The 21,557-nt window shown below is 42.1% G+C and overlaps 1 protein-coding gene across 2 annotated transcripts in view; it reads left to right on the top strand.

Annotated features, from left to right (window-relative positions):
* Nucleotides 1-8,790: 8,790 nt before the first annotated feature.
* Nucleotides 8,791-21,557, top strand: part of ripor2 (RHO family interacting cell polarization regulator 2) — a 52,726-nt gene continuing 39,959 nt past the window's right edge. Inside the window, exon 1 of one of the 2 annotated variants that reach the window (XM_041053590.1) lies at nt 8,791-9,164. In XM_041053590.1, the coding sequence (XP_040909524.1) occupies nt 9,086-9,164 (79 nt within the window). In that variant the 5' untranslated portion in view covers nt 8,791-9,085. Of the gene's footprint in view, nt 9,165-20,079; nt 20,361-21,557 lie in introns of those variants that run through there. The other variant, XM_041053591.1, reaches the window with a different exon arrangement.

The raw sequence follows: 21,557 nt of genomic DNA on the forward strand, positions 1-21,557 counted from the left end.
TGATCCGATGTCCTTTTTTTCTTTTCTGGACATCTGTTGGCTTCGTCTCCTCTATTCCTCAAAGGAGGTCCAGGTTCTCATCTCAGGATTTATAGTGTAGTTGCCAGATCGTCATTTAGTTTCTGTTGGGTTTTCAGAGACGTTGCTATCAAAGACTGAACAAACTGCTAAGACAACAAACAAAGGCTCCCACCATCTCATCATTACAATGTTTTCATTGAGACACAAAATGAAAAGTTCTTGCTGAATAGCATAAGGCTGACTGGTCAAACTTTATGCCTGTTTCAGCGACTCAAGCCAAGGCTGGAAGATTTGGCATCCTCTGAGTATATGGCAACACTAGCTCATGAGCTCATGGTTCCCATGTCACTGGGTTTGGGCCGGGTTGCCAGTCTCTTCTTTGTGCTTCTCAGTAGAACTCCTGGGTTTTCATGGTGGCCAGGATGTGGCTTTATTGAGTGTCCATTCCCCTCAGAAGGATGCCAGACTAAGATAATTGTGTGTGTGTGTGTGTGTGTGTGTGTTCTTGCTTGCAAGAGACTGAGATGGTGGCCTTGGTTAAACCCATGCTGGCTTCACCGATGAGAAGAAACATTCAAATGCTGATGAACCGGAAAGAAGGCCTTGATTCGACTCTCCAGCGTTGAGGGAGAGTCTCTGTCTGTCTCTCACTCAGCTAAAGTATATTTCTTTTAACAAAATTTAAATGTATTTGTTGGAACCAACAGGGCTGAGTATCAGACCTTAATACTTGTTCAGCTGTGTCCATAGCGTCGAGTCTGAACGCTGGCATCATATGCGTGGTCAGATTAGTCTCGTTTGTGCAATGTAATGGTGTCTCTGGCTCTGGAGGAGCTTTCTAAAATCGGAAAAAAATAACCCTGATAATGTCATAGTGATGTCATTAGGGTTATCTCAGCTTGGCATTGAAGACTACACATTTTTAAAAGTCAGTAATACCCATTTTAACCAAAATCAGTGCGTATGTTTTTTTGTTTTTTTTTAAATTGCGGATAAAAATGCGACTTGCTCCTTTCCCTCTGTCAGGAGACGCAGTTAATGAAAAGAAACTACTGAGTTGCACTATGGGAAATGTAGGATCTAGAAATTTTTGATTAAGTGTCAGGACATCTCAGTCTCTGCTGCTTTGATTTTGACTTCCTCATCTGTGTCTTGCAATCTCCGGAAGTAATGGGAGTGCAATGCTAAATTAACTAATTAATAGCTGTAACTTTAGATGGTATTTAAATATTAAAAAAAGAATCCAGTGTACTAATTGAATGTATGATATATGTAGGTCACATACGGTTGGTAGGTTTCAGTACTACAGGGAGAAGGACAGATGCGTTGTCACAGCAGATGTTAGTGACTTGATCCAAAGACTTGATCCAGACAGAGTAAATTTCCATTTAACATACACACATACAGAGATTTTTTTAGTTGTTTATTTAGATTCTCTCATGCGTGATGATGAGCTGTCACTACAGTTTCCAGCCTTGCTCCCACTGCCCCTGTTCTTCTGACTATCGGGCCAGAAAGGCCACGCGTGTAGCACTTCCAGTGACCAGTTCTGTCATCTTCCGACTCTGAGTAAACCTCCACCATCTTTCTAACTGTGGGACCCCTAATGGCTACTGTGGTACATGTGCACTCTGTTGTACTCTCACAGAAATACAGCTGCAATAGGCACTCACTGTTATTTTACACACTGTTGCCCAACCTTTCTTCCATGTCCCCACCCTATTTCTCAGAAGCTGTGTTGTGAGATCCTCCCTTCCTGTCCACATGGTAGAATTTGTTTATATCAATAAACACATCCCACCTTTCACAGCTGACTTTATCTATTGAAAGTAGATGTTTGAATGTGATTATGAGTATGTACATAACTGCTGACTGCAGGAGTAGCACAGCTCAAACATTAGCAGTGAAGGTCATCACAGTGGGTAATACTGTCCATCTAGAGTACATTGCATCAATTGCATGTGTTCTCCTGGTTTTGAAAGCTGACTTCCCCATTATGCAGCAGGCAGGTGTCGGCTGTAATGTGAGCTATAGGATACGGTGGTGTGCTGGGTGGCGTGGGACAGGAAACTGTGGTTTTCAAATCTCTTGCCACCCTGTAGCCCCACCCTGCTGCAACCATCCTCATCTGGTTTCTGGATATCCCCATCAGGAAGATAGTTCTTTTTCAAAAATAGTACAAGATTATGTAATACTTAATGAAGTGCTGGGGGCTGTGCGTAGATATTAACTGTCAGAAATCTGCCAAGTCATGAGAGTGATTTGCGGGATGTGGCATATAAATGCCGATGCCCTCTCTGCACATTTTTGTGTCCTTTCTGTTTTCAGTTTCAAACAATAGTAGACTGCTTGCTAAAATGACAGTTGTTGCTGGCAGATTTTTATCATCTGTAGCTGTAGCTAGCTCACTGAGCTAATGTTAGCTTCATGGATTGGTTGAAAATCCTGCCTGTGGTTAACTTTTATTTCAAGGATTAGAAGAAAGCTAGTTATCTGTGCAGGTCAACAACAATCCATGAATGAAGCTGCTTTTATGAGCTCATCCTCCATATTGTCTTGAGTACATCAGTTTAAATTTGATACTGAGGGTCACAGAGACAAATGCACCGATAAGGCCGTGGTCTGATGATTCATTTGGTTGAGTGCTTCAGCTCCCTGTTATCTCTTTCCTCCAGGTGTGGCCGGGAGCAGCAGGGCACAGCATGGGCACTGCCGTCTATGCCGTGCCAGTCTGCACAGCTGGTGTGCAGCGGCTATATTGCTGCCATTGTCTGATGCCCTCTGTGCACTCTGGGACAGAGACAGAAAGGCAAAGAGTGAATGAGCGAGAGAAAAGGATCCAATTGTGGAACAGAGAAAGACAAAATACAATAGCGGCAGGGAGAGACAGGGAGAGAGCACAGAAATAGAAATTGGTGGCAGCACTGAAGGAGTTGTAGGCTTCACACTGACAAGGAGGCTTGGATTATCCTTTGAAACAATGCACCGCAGAGTCAGGACTTACAACCATATAAAGATGAAAAGATATCGATATGCTTTCAGTAGGTATATGTACCAGTTTGTCTCCTCCAGTTTTACTTTTGGCTTTTTATTAACATAACTTTGGCTTTCAGCTCACCATGCTTCCTCACACACACTGAACCAGGCAGTATATTCAAACAATAACCAATTGCATGTTTGTCCAGGTGGAGCTCAGTTTGTTTACATGGTTTGCCTGAATAATGTGAGAGTGGATGCTGCTAAGAAACTGGGAGGTTTGAACTGAAATAGTTCGGGGCTCATTTGTTAGTTCATACATTCTGATGCTCTCTTGTTTGCACAGACTAATTTTCTGGTATAATACCTCTGACTCTGGTTATTCATGAGGCATTTCAATCAGCGGTTTGCACTGATTACACTGGGTTTTATGCAGATGCTTTCAGTTTTAGTCATTCTACCCACTCTCAGATTTGGATAAAAGAGGTTTTTCCTGCTTGTGTCTTTGGTGTGATTATGACTGACTATCATGAACTGTTCCAGCTTTTGTGAAAGTAGCATCAAGGTCCTCTCTGTGATTTCTAGTTTTCGTTGTAGAGACATTGCGGGGAGCTGGTGCACATGTGGGCCTGTGTGTGTGTGTGTGTGTGTGTGTGTATGTCTACATGCATGAGTATGAGTGAGGTGGGCTACAGTACGGTACATTATGGTTGTCTTCCATCAGACATATGAAGCCATAATGTGTCATGCACACACACTAACTCACACACGTGCACCTCGAATGAATCAGAGAGTGCCATGGCAAATTGGATTTACCACGCAATGCCCTCATTATTGTTACCAGGGTAACCAGGCACCCCTTCGCAATCATCCCATTTTGTCATCCTTCTTAGAGGGAGAGAAAAAGAGGCAGCGGCCTGGGTGGAGGGAGCAGAGTGGGAACGATAGGAGACAAGATGCCCAGAGAGGTCTCTTTTTACCCGCCTCTGTTTTTCTTATGTCTTCCAGCCTTCATCCTCTCTGACTCTCGCAGTAGTCTGTGGGAATCATCAAAGGTGAGTTGATCTGAGGAGTCCTTGCACCATTTTCCAAAAAGGACATTGTATTTCTGTCCTTTCTTTCCCGTCACCCCAGACCCGTAACTCTCTCCATGGTTTGGCAGAGGAAGTCACGCTGACATCAAGAACTTTTTTGAGTAGTTTTCTCATCTGTCTCCTGCTTAAACTTCCTCCCTTATACTCTTCATGTGTTTGATATCTCTGAGCTGTCTTGGCCTGGGGTGACATGCTGTTGTAGTGTGCAATTACTCAAGTTCCCTGTACTCGGAAATCCAGTTTCCACGGGATTTATGAATTGGCTTTTTGTGTAGCAACAATATCCTGTGTGTTGGGTGCATCCTCCTCTCTTTATTCAGGCTTGTAGCTTTTATTGTGTCATTGCCTGTTTGATTGTTTATATTTGTATACATGTTCTGTAATTCTTTAACTGAAAAGTGTTTCACAGACAGCAATTCAACATGACAAATCTAATTATTTTAGATCTAAACTTAATATAAAATGCAAGAAATAAAATTGTCGTGAGAAATTTAACCTATTTATCTCTTTTTAGTTGGACTAAAGCTCAAATTTTAATATACAGAGTGGAAAAAAAAACGTAACCAGCCTATTAAATATCCAGCACGTGTTTCTTATTTCTAGTATTAGAAATGTTGCTGGAAGCCTCACGATACCAGAAAAAAAAAATAAACAGGACATGAACTCAGTGACCTCAATGGTATCTTCAGCCCTGAAGTGCAAAAAATAACATAAATGACCCAAATCTTGTTGTGATCACTGATGTCAGTTCAAACACAACCATACAGGGCAGGCCTAACTCTTTTCTAAACCAAGTTATCTGACAAACTGACGCATACTTTTGATGTGTAATCAGGAGGAGGATTTACAAATAGAACACTATGATCTGAATTAGCTGTGAAACTTATCATCAGTTGCAAGAAGTGATTGATTGACTTTGGTGTATGCTGAGATGCTGTGAAGTCTTTCAGTCGAGCAAGAAAAAAAAAGACAATGCATAATGTTAGTACCTAAATGTATAGGTTTCTAATGCAAGGATTCTGTTGTTTGATGCTAATAACTTTCTCTAGTTTTCTTGTAATTTGTGGCCATTGGAGCATCTGTGCAAGAGGCTGCACACTTGCAAATTAGCTAGCACCATAAAATTAGCCTGGATGCTAATGAGCTGCTGCTTCCATGCTAATGACTGATATTTTAGTCCACAGTAACAGGCGATGCATATTGTCAGGACCAGAAGAGCGAGTGTGTAGGAGGCTGAAGCCACGTATTCAGCCTCCTGGGATACTCATCATCTGGCTCGATTCAGATGCCAAAGAGCTCCATTGTTTGACCCCATTCAAACAACACCATTGTACCAAGCGGGTCTGATTGTGCTACTCTTTGCAACGTTGGAGTAACAGCCATGTCTGTGGCGTGTGTGTGTGTGTGTGTGTGTGTGTGTGTGTGTGTGCGTGGCATTGTGTGTTAGCATCCCAGCAGCATGCGTTTGCATTTCCCGAAGCAGGGGGTTTTCTCTGCTGGTGACAACAATGTACCCAGTCATTGAAATGCAGCAGGGCAAAAACAGCCCAAACGTGACCCCGTTTTCTGGCACTGCTGCCTGTAAAGTAGCTCATGGTCAGAAGCTGCAGCTGAGTGAATGTCTCAGATTTGGAACTTTTCATAAATGCATGTACTACTTTAGCTCTGGGTTTAATCGCATAAAATGTTTTGCACATAAATCATGATACAGTCACCAGAACATGATGATTATAACAGTGAACAGATGGGAGTGGGATGTATCTGCATAAGACAGTGGGCTTTGCTTTGCCTGTGTCAGTGTTCTGTGTGTTTTCTGTTTACTTGCCTGTGTGACCAGTGATTCTCCTTCCCAGTGTCATGTTTCTAGGATCAGGGCATGAAGTCAAAATGTCCCTGCTGTCTGCTGTGAACCACCAGCTTTGGCTGGTGACTATTAATTATTAACTATTTAAATAAGCAATCTTCCCCATCTTTTAATGGCTCTGTTTTCAAGTAGAACTTCTGGAGAAATATTACAGGGCAATGATTTGTGGGAATAATTTCACTCGAATGGATCACACAGCATCTCTTTGGTTCTAGATTGTTCTTTTCAACAGTTAGTTTCACCACTTTGTTTTATTTCCTGTTGCAGCTGGGAAAGTAGCTCCTTCACTTTGATCAGGAAGTTTCAAGGTGTATGTGATTTTTAAGATGCATATCGTACAGTGTTTTCTTCCACTTCTCATTTTGGCTTAGTGAAATCTGTGAATGCTGTTTCTTTCCATACTGTCAGCAGGGTGTTTTCATGTCCCACCCTGCTCTGTGTGAAACACAGTCAAAGAGACATGCCTTTTATGTGGGTCTGTGTGTGTGTGTGTGTGTGTGTGTGTGTGTGTGTGTGTGTGTACTGTGTGTTTCAGCTGACTATTATTTTCATTATTAGTGAATCTGTTGATTTTAAGATTTCTTCTTCTTCTTGTTTTGTCTAACCAACTGTCCAAAACCCTGAAATATTCATTTTACAATGATATAAACCAGAGAAAACCATCATGTTGAGAGAGTTTGAGAACCTGAAAGCTGTGTGTTTTGGTGTTTTTGCATGATAAATGAATGGGGATTAATTAATTATTAAAATAACTAACGTACTTTTCCATCAGTCAACTCACTGATTAGCGGTCTAGTTGTTTAAGCCCTAGTTTGTTTGATTCTCCTTGATTCTGTAATGTCAATAGGCTCATATTCCACATGTAGGATATGAGTTTCACTAACCAATCGGGTTGGCTCCTCTGCAAGCCTCTGCAAGTTACACCCTTCCCTGTGTAGTTCACAGAAACTTTTACATTTGTCTTTGCAGAGCCTGAAATGGCATAATACACACATTCAAATGCACACACACATTGATGAACATGCAACCATATTTTGGAAAAAATGTAAGCAATCCGGTGAAAGATGTTCAAAGGCGCCATTAGAAAATCAGAAATTTCACATTTTTGCTGCAATTTGAGTGAGTGCTTTGGTTTGTGGTGGCCAACCCAGTTCCTTGTCCTGTGTTTAAAGCAGTTTTGCTTCCAGTTTTAGCCACAGTCTTGCTTCCTTCTTCGGACTGGCAGATAACATATAAACACGCCTAACTGTGGTATATTTCTCATACCATCCTCCTCAGTGATCCTCTCACCTACGACTTTGTAAGCACAGCTGCTGACCCCTGCAAATTTCCCACAAACGTTTTTTGGTCCAGCGTAGATGTGCTTCACATGTATTCAGAGCCGCATCCCACCTCCTGATAGATGTGATGTATTTGAATTGTCTGGACTAGCCTCAGTGAAAATGAATTTGTCTCCAAGTTCGTTCCCTTGAGCTTCAGCCTTAAAGGGAGGCGGTGGCAGGGGAGAGGAAGTCTGAAGGAAAAGTGATAATGAATTGACTTGAGGCCTACTTTCTATTTTGGTTGGGAATTGGTTTGTCTAAATGGGATGTGAGTCAAAGAAACTGCACAGTAAAGACAGATGGGGGCATGGTGTGAAAAAGAGGAAGAAAATTCTGTCTCTGGCTACTTTTTTTTTTCATCTAAGAATAAATTAAAGGTCAAAAAGAGACAAGACTGTCTTGTTACCAGTAATTTGGGACTGGACAAGAAATGCTTGAGAGAGACTGGTAAGGGGCCTCCTGGGATTGGTGAAAACCTCTTAAAAAGCCAGATGAAAGCTACTTCAAAGTCAAAATGTAGAATCCTCCTGCCTGTGATTGACTAGAAAGTTTGTCATTACACATGACAAGAGTTTGGAGTTTTGTTCACAAGTTGTACCCAATTTGTTTTGGGTGTTCAGTTGTACCAGAAATCCCTCAGTGATCATGCTAAGAGTGCTACAGCTGGGGCCCTTCTACACCTAAATATTGTATACTATATGTAGCACTGTTATAAAAGTGATTTATCTGGCTACCATTTCTGTTTCCCAACCGTGAAGATATTTATAATTGTGTAGATAACTGTGCAGCAGGCTGGACACATTTCACTCCAAAATGATTGCAGATTTTTCTGAGGTATCTAAAAAAAGAAAGAAGAAGTGGCGTCAAACAACCTGCAGAACTGTTTAAAGTTTGGCTCATGTTTGCGCATCTGAAACACAGATCCTTAGCTGTGTGACTAAAATGTTGTCTAAAGCAAGTGTCTCAAATGTAACAACTATGATTATGAGAGCGCTACTCCCACAATGTCTGAATCGGAGCAGGTGAGTGTGTTTACTGAGCAGCACCATGGAGACTTTAAGCAGCAGCAGACGATGCCAGACGTTATCAGCGACGCAGAGGCCTCCTCAATGTGGGCCAAGTGAAAAAATAGAGGGAGCAATCAGTGTGGTCCCATGATTCCTAGTGAGCTGTGAAGGAATGACAAGTGGAGCCAACCTCACATCTCACATGCCATGCCATGTACACACACAAACTCATACACACAAACACACACACACACACATTTTCACACCCCTTTTGCATGTCCTTGCTGGCTCAAAATACAAAATCTAATTATTCCTGTTAATCACCAGACACTCCAGCTGACTCATTGCAGAGAGCCATACTGTGCATATGGATATACACACATACACACACGCACATGCCTGACCATCCCCTGTACATACACACACATGCGCACACTTACTCATACAAGTGCTCTCCAAACAGCACACTCTCACTTCAGCTTTACACAGGATGTTATGAAATCGGCACTGCTGCTGAAACTTGGTGAAGGTCGCTGGGAGTCCTCTCTCTCACCCACACACACACACACACAATTCACCTGGCACTTACACACTGACACACACATTCTTGTGCAGGGAGCTGAAGCTCAGCTCAGTCCCAGTCCTCTGCTACTCGAGCGAGGAGCCTGCCGGTGATCGGGCTGTCGCCTGAAGCGAAGAGGCCGGGCCGGTGTTGATTCAATTTTACACTCCAGTCACTCTCTCTGAAGCGCCGATTAGTCAGCCGAGGGAGACAGAAAGAGAAGAAGAAGAGGAATAGTGATGGCTATGACCGACATTGCAGAGGATGACCTGGATGAGATGATGCGCGAGGAAGCGGAGGATGTCTTCTACGAGGACGGTAGGCTTGCCAAGGGGTCAGTTGTGAAGTGTGAGAGTAGGCGTGGGTTTACAGGTGGGTTGCAGGGCCGAGACAACTGTTCGAAGATTACAGCACGGTCAGACTGGTTGGTTTGTGACTTGCATCTGTGATCAGGGTTAACAAGAGGGTAAAAGTGATGGCCCTGAGGGATTTCTTAAGCTGTGTAGGTGGGGTTGTTTGCGGCATGGCTGAGTTGGCTCTGATACACACACTGATGCTAAAAAAAAATTAACAATAACTGATTTATCTTACTGCAGGGGGAGACAGGAATCTATGCCACAAGTGAAAGTCATTATGCAGTAGTTATTACATGCAGTGACTGTAATTATTAGTCAGTGTGATGAATCCTTGTAATGAGAACTCCATGCTTTTTGTCTCCACTTCCCATTTTGCAGGAGCTCTGTGCAGAGTTTGTATATCGATTTTTCAACTTTTACCCTTTTACCCTTTTTAGAAAGCCGAGAGAGAGCTGTGCCCTCAGCAGCGTGGGTGTTCTTGTATAACAGGCAGATGTTTTTAACCAAGCATTATGCACCACAAGAGAAGCTTTTCAACATGTACTTTATGTGAGTGTTTGTTATTTTAAAACCAGCTGTAATCATAACCTACGGTCAGTCGGACCCAGGAAGAGCGACGAGCGGCAGAACCATCAGTCAGCAGGACCTTACTAATGATTATTCAAAGGCAGAAAAAAACTGGGGAAGTGCTGTCAGGTTGTGTAATAATTGAATATTGTTCATTTTGTGCAGCCATTTTAGAAGTAATTTCTGATCAGGATTGTGGCAAAACCATTATGAATAATGATGCTTCAAAGGTCGGCACAGCACTCATCATGACCTTCTGTGTATTGTATGACACTGTGTTTTAGGCTCCCTCAACTTAAAGGAATAGATTAAATTTCTGGGAAAAATGTTTAATTGCCCTCTGGCGTACAGTTAGATGAGAAGATCGATACCACTCTCATGTCTTTAGGATAAATACAAAGCTACAGCATCTGGTCAGCTTAGCTTGAAGGCTGAAAATGGCGAAAACCACTGGCTTGACTCTGTCCAACAGTAGCTAAATCCTTTTACCAGCACCTCTAAAGTTCACTAATTAATATGTCATATTTTGTTTTTTAGTATAAGAAATAACATCTGGCCATTTGTCTCCATTTGTGTCCAGGGCCAAGACACATTCAGGCATGTGACCCCTCGTAAAATGTCCAAATGTTGCACGTCATTTCCAGAATGGCAGATTTTGTTATCATTCAATTATGCCCCAAAATTTCAAACTATTCCTTTAACTCTGACGAATCTGCATCCCTCCCTCCCCTGAAACACACATCCTACTAGTAAAATGTTTAATTACACTCATTTTGAACCAGTTCACAAACACTCTCCTCAGCACTCAACCACACACACACACGCTCAGAGCTCTATAACTGCTCTGCCATGTATTATCTTTGAACCTGTTCAGAGAAGTGTTTAATTGCACTTCATCTACTTGCACCGTACGCACACTGTAACGCCACCGTGTTAATACGTTTTAAGACTTGGAATATCTGAGCTCCATACAGGCTTTAAGTGCCCTGCAGTAGCTCCTTAAATGACCAGTGGACAGTGAGCAGGAGGATATTCCCACATATTGCATCATTTGGTGTGTAATGTATGTTAATGCCTCCACTGACCCACTTTTGACTGAAATGTGACGTTCTCTTTAAACAACAGAGCCAGAAGGTGCGCAGCCAGATGACTCTCTGCGGCAAGCCAGCCAATCACAGCGCAGAGATTCATGCAGGGGCAGTGTGTTTATTCATAGATGCAGCTGAAGGTTGCAGAATATGGATCACTTATATTTTCTGTTCTAATTAGCTCTTTGGATTAGGGATTGAAATTAGACTGTGCATTTTGTGTTGAATATTTAAGTGTTTCATTCTTATTGGTGCTGAATGCAAATTCACTACCACTGGCCTATTTTCTTTCTAAATCATTTCTTTCATCATTAGTAGTGGATCTGCAAATCTTTGAGCTTTTATACCCACATAATTAGAATTTAGCATTGAATGAGCTCAGTCCGAAGTATGGGATCTACGATTTTGCAATAGTCTTATGCAGTTCTCACTATGGGTGGGGGGGTCTTGGTCTTATGTCAAGTAATAATATTTGTGATGATGGTCAGGAAAGTGTAACAATAGTTGTAAAATGCCCAGAATAAAACACTGAGTGTAAAGATAAAGGCTAGAGGCCCTGAACCACACTATATTACCACAACTGCAAACATAACCTCCATGTGGTACTGACCAGAGTAACTGTAATAAAATGGGAGGGGATCAGACATATTTGTTCTCAGCTCTGCACTCACAGTGACAATAGGTTGTATATGGAAATGTTTAGCTTGTCATTCATATGCTGCTGTCAGTATCAAACTGAATTATGACTAAAGGAGTACTACTTTTAGCCTAGCAGCAGAAGAGTGCCTGAACAGAGCTGATAGACAGCGACAAGCATACTTTCTCCCTGCCTTTCTCTGCCTCTCATCCTCAATCACACAGTCGGTGACTCCAGTTCAGGTCGTATAAATTAGCAAAGAGCCTCGGTTAACTTTACTCCCTGGGAACAATGTGTTTTAGCTTCGTCCCCGCCTCAGTCAGTGCACCCTCATTTTAGTCAAAGCAAAAAAGCAGCTGCTTTGCAGAAACATGAAAAGGGACTCACAGTCGGCAGTTTACCTTTTTCAAGCTATGGAGTGTGGATCCAATGTGCAAATACACATTTCAGGACAATCAAATTTTATATGAACATGAAAACTGCTAGCATGCACATAGTGTCAGGTCGAATGAATAAAGTGAAATGAGATGGCAGTTCAGTCAGAGTATCAAGCTGAGGTGGAGGCAGAAATCTCAGAGGCAGATATCTCAAATACATATTTGTGACTATATTTGTGAAAATATGTATTTTTGTTACCATACCTATCTTAGTGTGATGGTTTTGACAAGACAGTGGGTGATATTTGGTTCACTAGTTAACGCATGTGGTCAGCAGTGAAGGTGCTAACAGTGTGCAAAAGCAAAGTATAAGAGAGTGGTGTGTCCTAGAGGAGAGCTGCAGCAGTAAGGTTTTAATGAGTAAAAATACAGTTTCAGGGTATGAGATCGATGGTGCTGTGGTCAGAATGAAGGGTTGGTGTTTGGTGTCTAAATAAACCAGTGTTTGAGTAACTGGGTCAGGTCAGAAAGCATAAAGAGCTGCTTTGAGTCACAAGTGAGGAGCTCCTGGAACACCACAGGACCCAGCTGGCAGAATTCCTCGTAATACCATGAATTATATTGAGAAAAAAACTCTTCCTTTGACATGTCAGCCTTGAGAGTCTTTTAGATGTGTTGTATGTTGGTGCTTTGCAGTTTCATGTGAACTGGACCAAGTTCCCGTCATCTGATACTGTTTGTTGTGCTGGTTTTGGAAAAAGTTTATCTGCTCCCAAGCAGGAATGTTTCATGTTGTTCTTGTTCCTTGAGCAATAGGATGCGTTTCCACTCCTCCCCTGACAACCAATTACATGACAAAACCACTAATTGCTGGGCTTAACAGCTATTGTTTGTTTTTTTGGTTGGGTTTCAGAAAACTTACTCTGGAGCAATGACATGTCAGTCACTCAGAGTTTACTGCTCCTGTCCTTACACGGATTTTGAGAATTTTTAAGCCACCAAGATGAGGTTTAGATGCATACTTGGATAAATCCTAAAGGGAGGGGTTTGTGTAATTGTGTGAGGTGACACCTGAATGGGATTAAGGCTTTGATGTAGTGTTTTCACCTCACCAGTCTTAAAGCCTTTCTCTCCAGACTTTGCCGAACGGCTTTTCTTTAATGTTCTCGGCTTAACAGCACCTCAGATTTAAAGAGCAAGCAAACAAACCAGAATATGTAAAGACGTGACACAGCATGAAGGTTTATTTTAAAGGAGGAATGTGACAATTTTAGGACTATTTTTTCACAGTACAGGAACTTTTCTTGCAACAAGTGGTAGGATAGAAGAGCATTAGTAAGGTAATCTAAGAATCAAGGACACAGAAGCAGTAGTATGATATAATAGAACTGAGCCACATACATTACCTGGAATGTTAGTGCTGTCAACCCATGGCTACTAGCTATATTGCCAGGACTTTGTTTATAAAGTATACTCCAGCCTTTATCAGATACTCATGGACCTGTTTCTAACCATATGCTGTTTTTGTTTATTTGAATGGTTTTAACACTACTGGGAACTCTTTTGCACTTAACGGACATTTAACCGACATCTGACGTATTAATTAAATTAACACATCTACAGTATCTTTTGCTGAAATACCTGTGTATATTAAAGTTGAAGGTTTATACACTGCAGCCACACAGTTAAATCTGAATTTAATTATATGGGGTATGTCATAATCAAATTACAAACTCATATATGAGATCTGTGGAGATCTCATTATATTATTACGCTGATGACATGAAGTCTATCTCACTTCTACAGTACAAGCTTTTAACTCTTGCCTGGAGGGTGAAACAGGGAACACACCCCCACCACACACACACACTCACACAGGGCATTAGCATGATATACAGAGCTGCAAGATTAGAAGCCAGGTCAGATTTCACAAATCCATTTCTCTCTCAGGCTCTTGTCTGTACATGCCTTGCATGGCAAACCCCCAGGAAACAGTATCCCCGTCTGAGCCGACACGGTGCCCACCGAGGCTCAGGATCACAGAGCGCAGAGTCCTGCTCAAACCAACTGTCTGAACTGAAACTGTCTTGGTTTGATCTTTACCCTCCTCAATAATAACCTCAAGATCAAATAGGCTCATACACGCTGAGGTTTAGGATATAAATCCTCATATCGCTAAACATGACTCTACGTTTTTTCAGTAGTTCACCATATGAGCTGCACTCCAAATATTTGCCATGATTATACCAAACTCATAAAGAGTTCTCCCAGCAGCAAAACACTGGGTTCAGTCCTGCAGTGTGGTGGTCTGGCTAGGCAACAATTCAGTCAATGTTTATTGCTGTCTGTCTACTTGGGCTTTTATATGACTCAGATACAGTGGCTCCCCCCTCCTCTCTCTGTCCATCAAAAACTGGCTTGTCAGTGATGTTATCATTTTGTGGGTGATAAAGTGATTCAGTGGAAGTGTATATCCGATATCAGAGCTGTATTGGACACGTAGGACAGGAAGAGCCTGGCTAGAGCCAAAGAGGTTAGAGAATGATGATAGAGGTTGGAGAATGATCTAAAAGTGACTTATATCTGTTGTAAACCTAACATGAAGACACACAAACAAAAACATGAAATGACCTGTCCCTTTCTAAACTCTCTCTCTCTCTCTCTCTCTCTCTCTCTCTCTCTCTCTCTCTCTCTCTCTCTCTCTCTCACACACACACACACACACACACACACACACACACACACACACACACACACACACACACACACACACACACACACACACACAAACGTTGTCTTGCATCTTGAACATTAATACACTGACAGCCCACCCACACATACACCTCCACTGTCTGGCCACAGATGTCATCTCTGTCCACAGCAACACAACACACAGACAGTGCTGTAGTTTGTGCGTCAGTGGCTGCTCTGTGTTGGGAATAGCTCTGACCTGAGGGGACCTAGTGTAGCCGGCATATTACTGCTCCGCATCTCCCTCTTCTTGCTTCTGACAGTTGGCTCCACTGACCTACTTTAGCCAAAAGACTCCAACTATTATTATTTTCTGCAGCTTTCACTGAAAGAGAGAAAGAATGGGAGGGAAGACAGAAAAGAGGAGGGGAATTTTTAATGGTGCAACATTGAGTAAGACACAAGCAAGATGCAAGAAAAGAAATCTGTCTTTCTTTCCTTCTCTGCAGACATGTTTAAGCTTTAAATGGAAACATGTCTCCGTTTTTTTGGTCACAGATGTTTACATGTGGCGTACATATAAGATGGATGTTTCCCTGTGCTGCTAACTTTCCCTTTTCACTTCCCTGCATGGTTACCATGACAGTCTGTGCTGCTGGCAACACTGGGCGTGCGAGGTTTACACTTAGTGGTTTGGAACCTCTCTCACAATGAGGTAATCCTGTTTAAAACAGGAAACGTAACAGACCACCCATGACTCTTCACTGAGGGGTGACCTGGTGAAAGTTTGGAGATTAGAGTTTGCTTCTCCTTGGTGAGCTGGTCACAAGCGTGTTACTCTCGTTATGACTGTTTAGGTTTCTAAGAAGCAATGCATTTGAAATCTATAAGCACAGAAGTAAATATAATGCCTTGCAGTACATTGCTCCCTGTGAGTCTAATTTTATTATATATTCTGTTGTTGGCTTGTTAATGCAGTCCCATTACTGTGTGAGCAGCATTCTACTCTGTGTAAAATGCTGCTACTTTTGCAATATTTCCCCCTTAAATGTAGTGGAACACATGTATATATAAAAAGATAAAATGAAAATACTCAAACACAAACGTCTTGAAACTGTATTTAAATACAGTGTTGGAGTAAATGTACTTAGTTACAATCCACCACTGCAGGTGCTTTTATCCAGAGTGATTTTATCCATTGTTGTTACATAAAAAATACTGATTGGTGTAGCTTTAAAATCTATACCTAGTTACAATTAAAAAAAAAAAAAAAGGTTAAGAATAAAAGGTTTGAAAAATTCACGTTATATCACATATCCCTGTTAAGTTACTGTATGTAATGAAGAGTGGGATGATGTTGTTGGCACACACCTGCAGTCTGCAGGCCTATGATGTGCCTGAAAGGCCCTCAGGGGGGAGACTCTACCTGCAAAGGCAACCTGTCATTACAGACCAAAGCACAGTCACAGCATGGAGCTGTGCCACAGGGCAGTATGCAGACTGTAATTGGTTCACCTCTCTACGTCTGACTCAGACTGACACACAGGATAATATGCAACTGTGAACAGAAATATAGAGGCTTTTAATATATCCTTTAAGAAGCAATACAGTCAACACCTCCCTGCATTCAGAGATGCCTGTATATGTATGTTTCCGAAGTGTGTCTTTATGTGTCGCTGCTGTAAACAAAAACTAGAGATGAGATGACAATAACAGAATTTCACTCTGATTCAAGTTTGTCATTTACAACTGGGAGAGTCCAACAATGAGTCAACCTAAACACGGCTAGTAACCTGAGAAGAGGCAGCACTCAGCATTTTCCTCTGATATTTTAGTGCCACACACTCTCACTCTGATACACACACATACCGCACACACACACACGCATACTGTCAGCTGTGCCTGTACATCCCTTAGCCTTGGCCTTCCTGCCCCTCCAGTTATGTGGCCTCTCTGACTCATTCTGGTTTAGTGGTCAGACGTGGTCAGGCAGAGACGAAGAAATGTCGAGAGAAAAAGAAAAAGAAAAGGGGTAAAATAAAGACTTTGGATGAAGGGCACACTGTGAAGTCTCAGCCGAATAAAACAGAGAAGAATTTGGAGGCAGAGCGAGTGACAGAAGGTGTTTCAATGCCACGCTACACGTGGAGCCGGAGATCGATGGTGGTGACCAACAGCAGGTGTGGCCGGTATGGAAGAAAAAGAACTGCACTGCTGGGAGGTCAGTGGGTGCTGGTTTCATTCATACTATCTGTGTATGAATGGGTGTGTATATTTATGTGTGTGCATTTATGAATGGGGGACGCACACCTGAGTCTGTACAGTTTTGTTTTTATGTACCCAATGATCTACGGTTATGGTTCATGCAGTATAGTCGGTTGAGCACAGAGAGCAGTAAATGAGTCTGAGTCATGGGTGGAGGAAAGCAGGGATATTGTTGCAAACAGTTTATTTGATGAAGAAATCATCTCTAAAATTGGCACATATTTGTGTCCAGGGTGATTTACGAAAGGAAAACAGGGTTTCTGGAGTGGACTGAATATTTTGGAAAATTTTAAATGAGTGAAGCTGCAGGTATGTGACATGATAAAAGTGGGTATTATTAAGTAATCTGCCTTTGTGTTCTTGGTCAAAGGTCAAACAGTATGCAAGTACTGTAGATTTTATTGTTATGTCACTGTGATATCAACATTTATTCAGTAAGGTGGTTGAGTCATTTTTCCTTTCATTTCATTATGATGTTAAATCTGTCTTTGTGGAATTTCTTTGAACTGAAAACAGGAGCACGCAACAAGAATGGGGGGCATTGCAGTTATGACATTAAGGTTGCGATCTTGAGTTAATAAAAATCCACTTAATGACACACTGTATGTGAGCCAAAGTGAAATTATACTTCCTGAGAAAATTCTTCAGGAGATTAGACCTGATGAGGCAGATTAGCCCAATGCTAAATTACCTTTTGCTGTGATTCTGATTGACAACATCTAAAAATAGTTGGTTATGTATCTGTGTGCCTGTGTGTGTTTGTTGTATGGTCTATATGGTCTTCTCTTTGTGTGTGTGTGTGTGTGTGTGTTTGCGTGTGTGCAGGGAGTGTGTATATGCACACTGGAGCTCCAGTAAATATAGCTGCTAGTCAGGGGCTGTTGATGACAGCCATAATTACAGGCTGAGCTGTTCAGCAGCTGAGAGTCTTGGGGAAAGAAAGAGAAGTGCGTGTGGGTGTCCACACAAGTGTATGCGAGTGTTAATGTTAGCTGAGGGGCTTATGGAAACCCCACAGCGCTCCCTGAATGTGTTCTACCAAAGACTTCATTGTAAAATGTACAGATGAAAGTAAGATGCAGACTGAAGCCAAAAATATGTCTCACTGTGGCTTTACATTTTTTGGGAAGTGAAGTTTGGTGTTACAGTTGAGGTTTGACTCCACAAAGAACATTAAACAAGTGAACAACAAGTGGACAAATCATAGCTATGGTTAGAGAAAGAGACTAGGACAGAACAGGACTGGTGTGGAGTCAGTTTTGTTAAGGTGTGTGATTGAATTTATTTAGTAACTTCACGGGAAAATGTTGAAACATGAATCCTTTGCTGTTATTTCTTCAAACCTTAAGGAAATGGACATGTTCAGAAAATAAGAGTATCTCCAAAAAACTATTCCTTTACTACCGTTTCTCTCTCATTCATTTCTTTCTCTCTGCACACCGTTTACTGACTCTCACCGCTTAAATCTCCAACAGCAGAGCTGAATTACCGGCATTGAGCTCATCACTGCCATTTGAACACCTGTCTCATTGTCACTATTGTCCATCCTTGACCTTGGAAACTGCAGTTTGGCAAAAATAATCCTAACTTAAGCTTTTTCTTCTGAGATTTCAACTGCATTTCATGGTCTTGCTCAAGCAGTGGAGTTTACTCTGTTGTCATCACATTACCAAAGTATATTAGCTTCTTCTTGATGCTTTCCATCCTTATTTTTTGGGGTGCAGGGAGTATGAGTGTTCTCCTTTTGGCACTTTCTCAACAAAAAACGATTTCTTTCATGCAGGGGTGACTGCATGAAAAATCCCAGAACCTTCAGTTTAGGACTAATCATATCAATGAGTCATTATGAAATCCCTTCCTCTACTAATACCAAACTGATGGATTAAAAGGGGCAAGCCATTTTATGCTCCCTTTGCTTCTTGAAGGGCGAGCTGAATTGGATTTGTATGGACTCAGCGAAACAGCGTATCCACTTATGGAGGGCAATTACGATGGCAGGAGCACTTCAAGACAAGTCACTCTTCATAAGTCACCCCACAGAAATGTATTTTCCTGCAGCCCGCAAACAGCAGAACCTGTGTGCTTCAAGCTGTTTGTAGCTCTAAACATGGAGGTCTTTGTCTTTTTTCATGGTTCCTTTCCTTGTAATTCAATTTGTTTGTTGCTTGCTGTCCAGGAAAAAGCAATCGCTGTAAACCCACTTGAGGCAAACGGATTGGAAAGGTAATTCAGAAAAAGCCCCTGTTGTTGTTAAGCTGCGTAATCACAGATAATCGCGCCATCATTTTCACAACCTGTCGACAGATTTACGAGGACAAATAAAACTTTTTCATTCACTGGTTCTTGTTGCAGAATGAGCCAATCAAGGGTCAAAGTTCAATTCAATGTGAAGTTTGAAAAGGTATCGTTTCTCACTCCCCAAAATGGCCCACGCTACTGTCCATAGTACAAAGGAAAATATGAGAGACAGTTCATAAGACGACAGCTGGTGAAATCTGGTGCTCATTTGTGGATTCACCCCTCAGGCTGAACTGGTCTGGAAGTAAAGCAGAGAAGGACCAGCTAATGCCTGTAGCAGTACATTACAGACTAGGATGTATATGTGAGCCGCGTTGGAGTGGAGGCTGAGTCACCTGATGTCACCTGCATTTTTTGGATCACAAATTGAGGGTTTTAGTCGCCTGAAGAGCAGTTTACATTCCACAGCTGACAGTCACACATTATGTGTTCATGCATCCTCAAGGGTTTAGAGTCAGGTTTTTTTTAATTAGCTTTTCAAATCACTCACAAAAATATATTTATACAACTTATTATGACAGAATGACATATGATAGATTTCGATTGTAGGCTTGTGAAGTCTATACTTGTTTTCCTCTCATTTTATTTTATTTTCTTATAAAATAAGCACATACTTGTTGTAATTAGTAACATGTAATTTCACTTTGGCATCAGTGCAGCCTTAACATTCATGCTAACAAAGCTTGTGTGATGTGATTTGTCTTTAAGAGAGAGAGAGAGACAGACAAAGAGAAAACAGGCCACTCTCCAAGCTTAATTCATGCTCTCAGGACGCGCGCACTGAGACCCACGTGCACGCGGGTTGGACAAGAGGGTGAGAGTTTGGGGGGGTACAAACCAGAGTGAGACCGCCCTCCCCGTGACATCCTCAGCCTCCCATTGGCTCGCCTTTGTTCGGGAGGAGCGCAGCAAACAGGAATATGTGTGAGTGGGCTCAGTGTGTGCTGTGTGCAGCCGCTGCTTAGACGCTTTCGCTGGGAAACAAACGTCGAAGAGCCATCGCTCATTCGTGCAGTCGGTTCATTTTCTTCGGGAATGAGAGATTACTTCTTTTTATTAGCATCTTGAACAGCAGCAAGATATCTGCTCTACAAGCGCACTTTTTCTTTTTGGGGTTTAGGTTTTTATTTGGGTTTTTTTGTTTGTTTGTTTGTTTGTTTTACGCATGGATGGAGAGACGCAGGTAGACGGGCAGAGACGCCACTGAAGAGCCACTTGTGTGAAGTTTTGGAGAGGTGAGTTAAAGCATCGCCCGGTGCAACTTTACGAGGGATGCGGTCAATAAAACAGGCTTGTGTGGTGTGAAGGACTCCTTTCTCCCTGGCTGTTTTGGGGAAGAAAAGCTTGTTCTCGGGGGCAGTAGGTTAGTGGATCAGAGCGATGTGCGTGAGCCGAAGGATGCAACTCAGTGGAGGATAAACCCACTAAAACACCAACGATTTCCTTTTTAAGCGGAGTTTTCGTGACACAGATCTCATGGTGGTGCCAGGGATCACTCAGTAATATTATAGTAAGTTACATGAGGATAATCCTGATGTTGCTTTCATGTGTTACCTGTAAATCTAGTAATTTAGGGAGCTGGACTCAAAAAATGCATTAAAAACTGTAATTTACGGAAGTTTGGTTCATGCAGCCCACTCAGTATGATGTGTGATTAGTCTGTCAGTGAGTCCTTTTGAGGGATGATGTGCTGTGAGTAATGTCTGCCCTTGAAGTCGTTTTGTGTTTGCTGGAGACACGTAAAATAAGTTTGAATTGGGAGAAAATGTTATTGCGAAGCTTCTGTCAATGTGATGTGTGTGTGTGTCATTGTGAGTGTATCCGCGCATGTGGGTGTGTACTTTTTCCTGATAAGAAGCACACTCGTGATGCTGCATGCAAAATGTGAGAGAACCAGGTCAGTGATTTTAAAAATGTCCCTCCAGGTTTGTGGAGGATGAGGGTTCAAAGGGCACCAGTCTTTTGTCATGTATTGTACAGTGATACCACCTACAGTGGATCTGTCAGCTGAACCAGAGCAGATAAACACGAGCTGCAGCAGCAGGACTGAAATAAAAACAGTCTGTGAGGTGAGCAACCTTGACTGTTCTCTCAGGAGATATTTCCAGTTGTTATCAGCTTTCTACCTGCCAGATGGTCTGCAAATCACTTTTTTCTTTCTTTCTGGTCTTTAAAAACACCCATACCCCTACCTGGATAATTTTAAACTCTACTCCATTTTAAAAGCCTGCCAGCTGAGCCGACTTTATCTTTTCAGCCGCATGTGCTCCAAGTTGATCAAAAACCACAGTTTCTACAACCATCACAAGCCGTCAGTTCTCAGCCAGTTCCAATGCGCTTGAAAATAAAAGCAAAACAACAGGAAAATCATTTGCCCAAATGACCATGCAGCTTGCAAAGCCCCCCCACCCCACAGTCCACCCCTCCACCCC

Source organism: Toxotes jaculatrix, chromosome 13 (assembly GCF_017976425.1).
Source record: "Toxotes jaculatrix isolate fToxJac2 chromosome 13, fToxJac2.pri, whole genome shotgun sequence".
Taxonomy (NCBI): Eukaryota; Metazoa; Chordata; class Actinopteri; family Toxotidae; genus Toxotes; species Toxotes jaculatrix.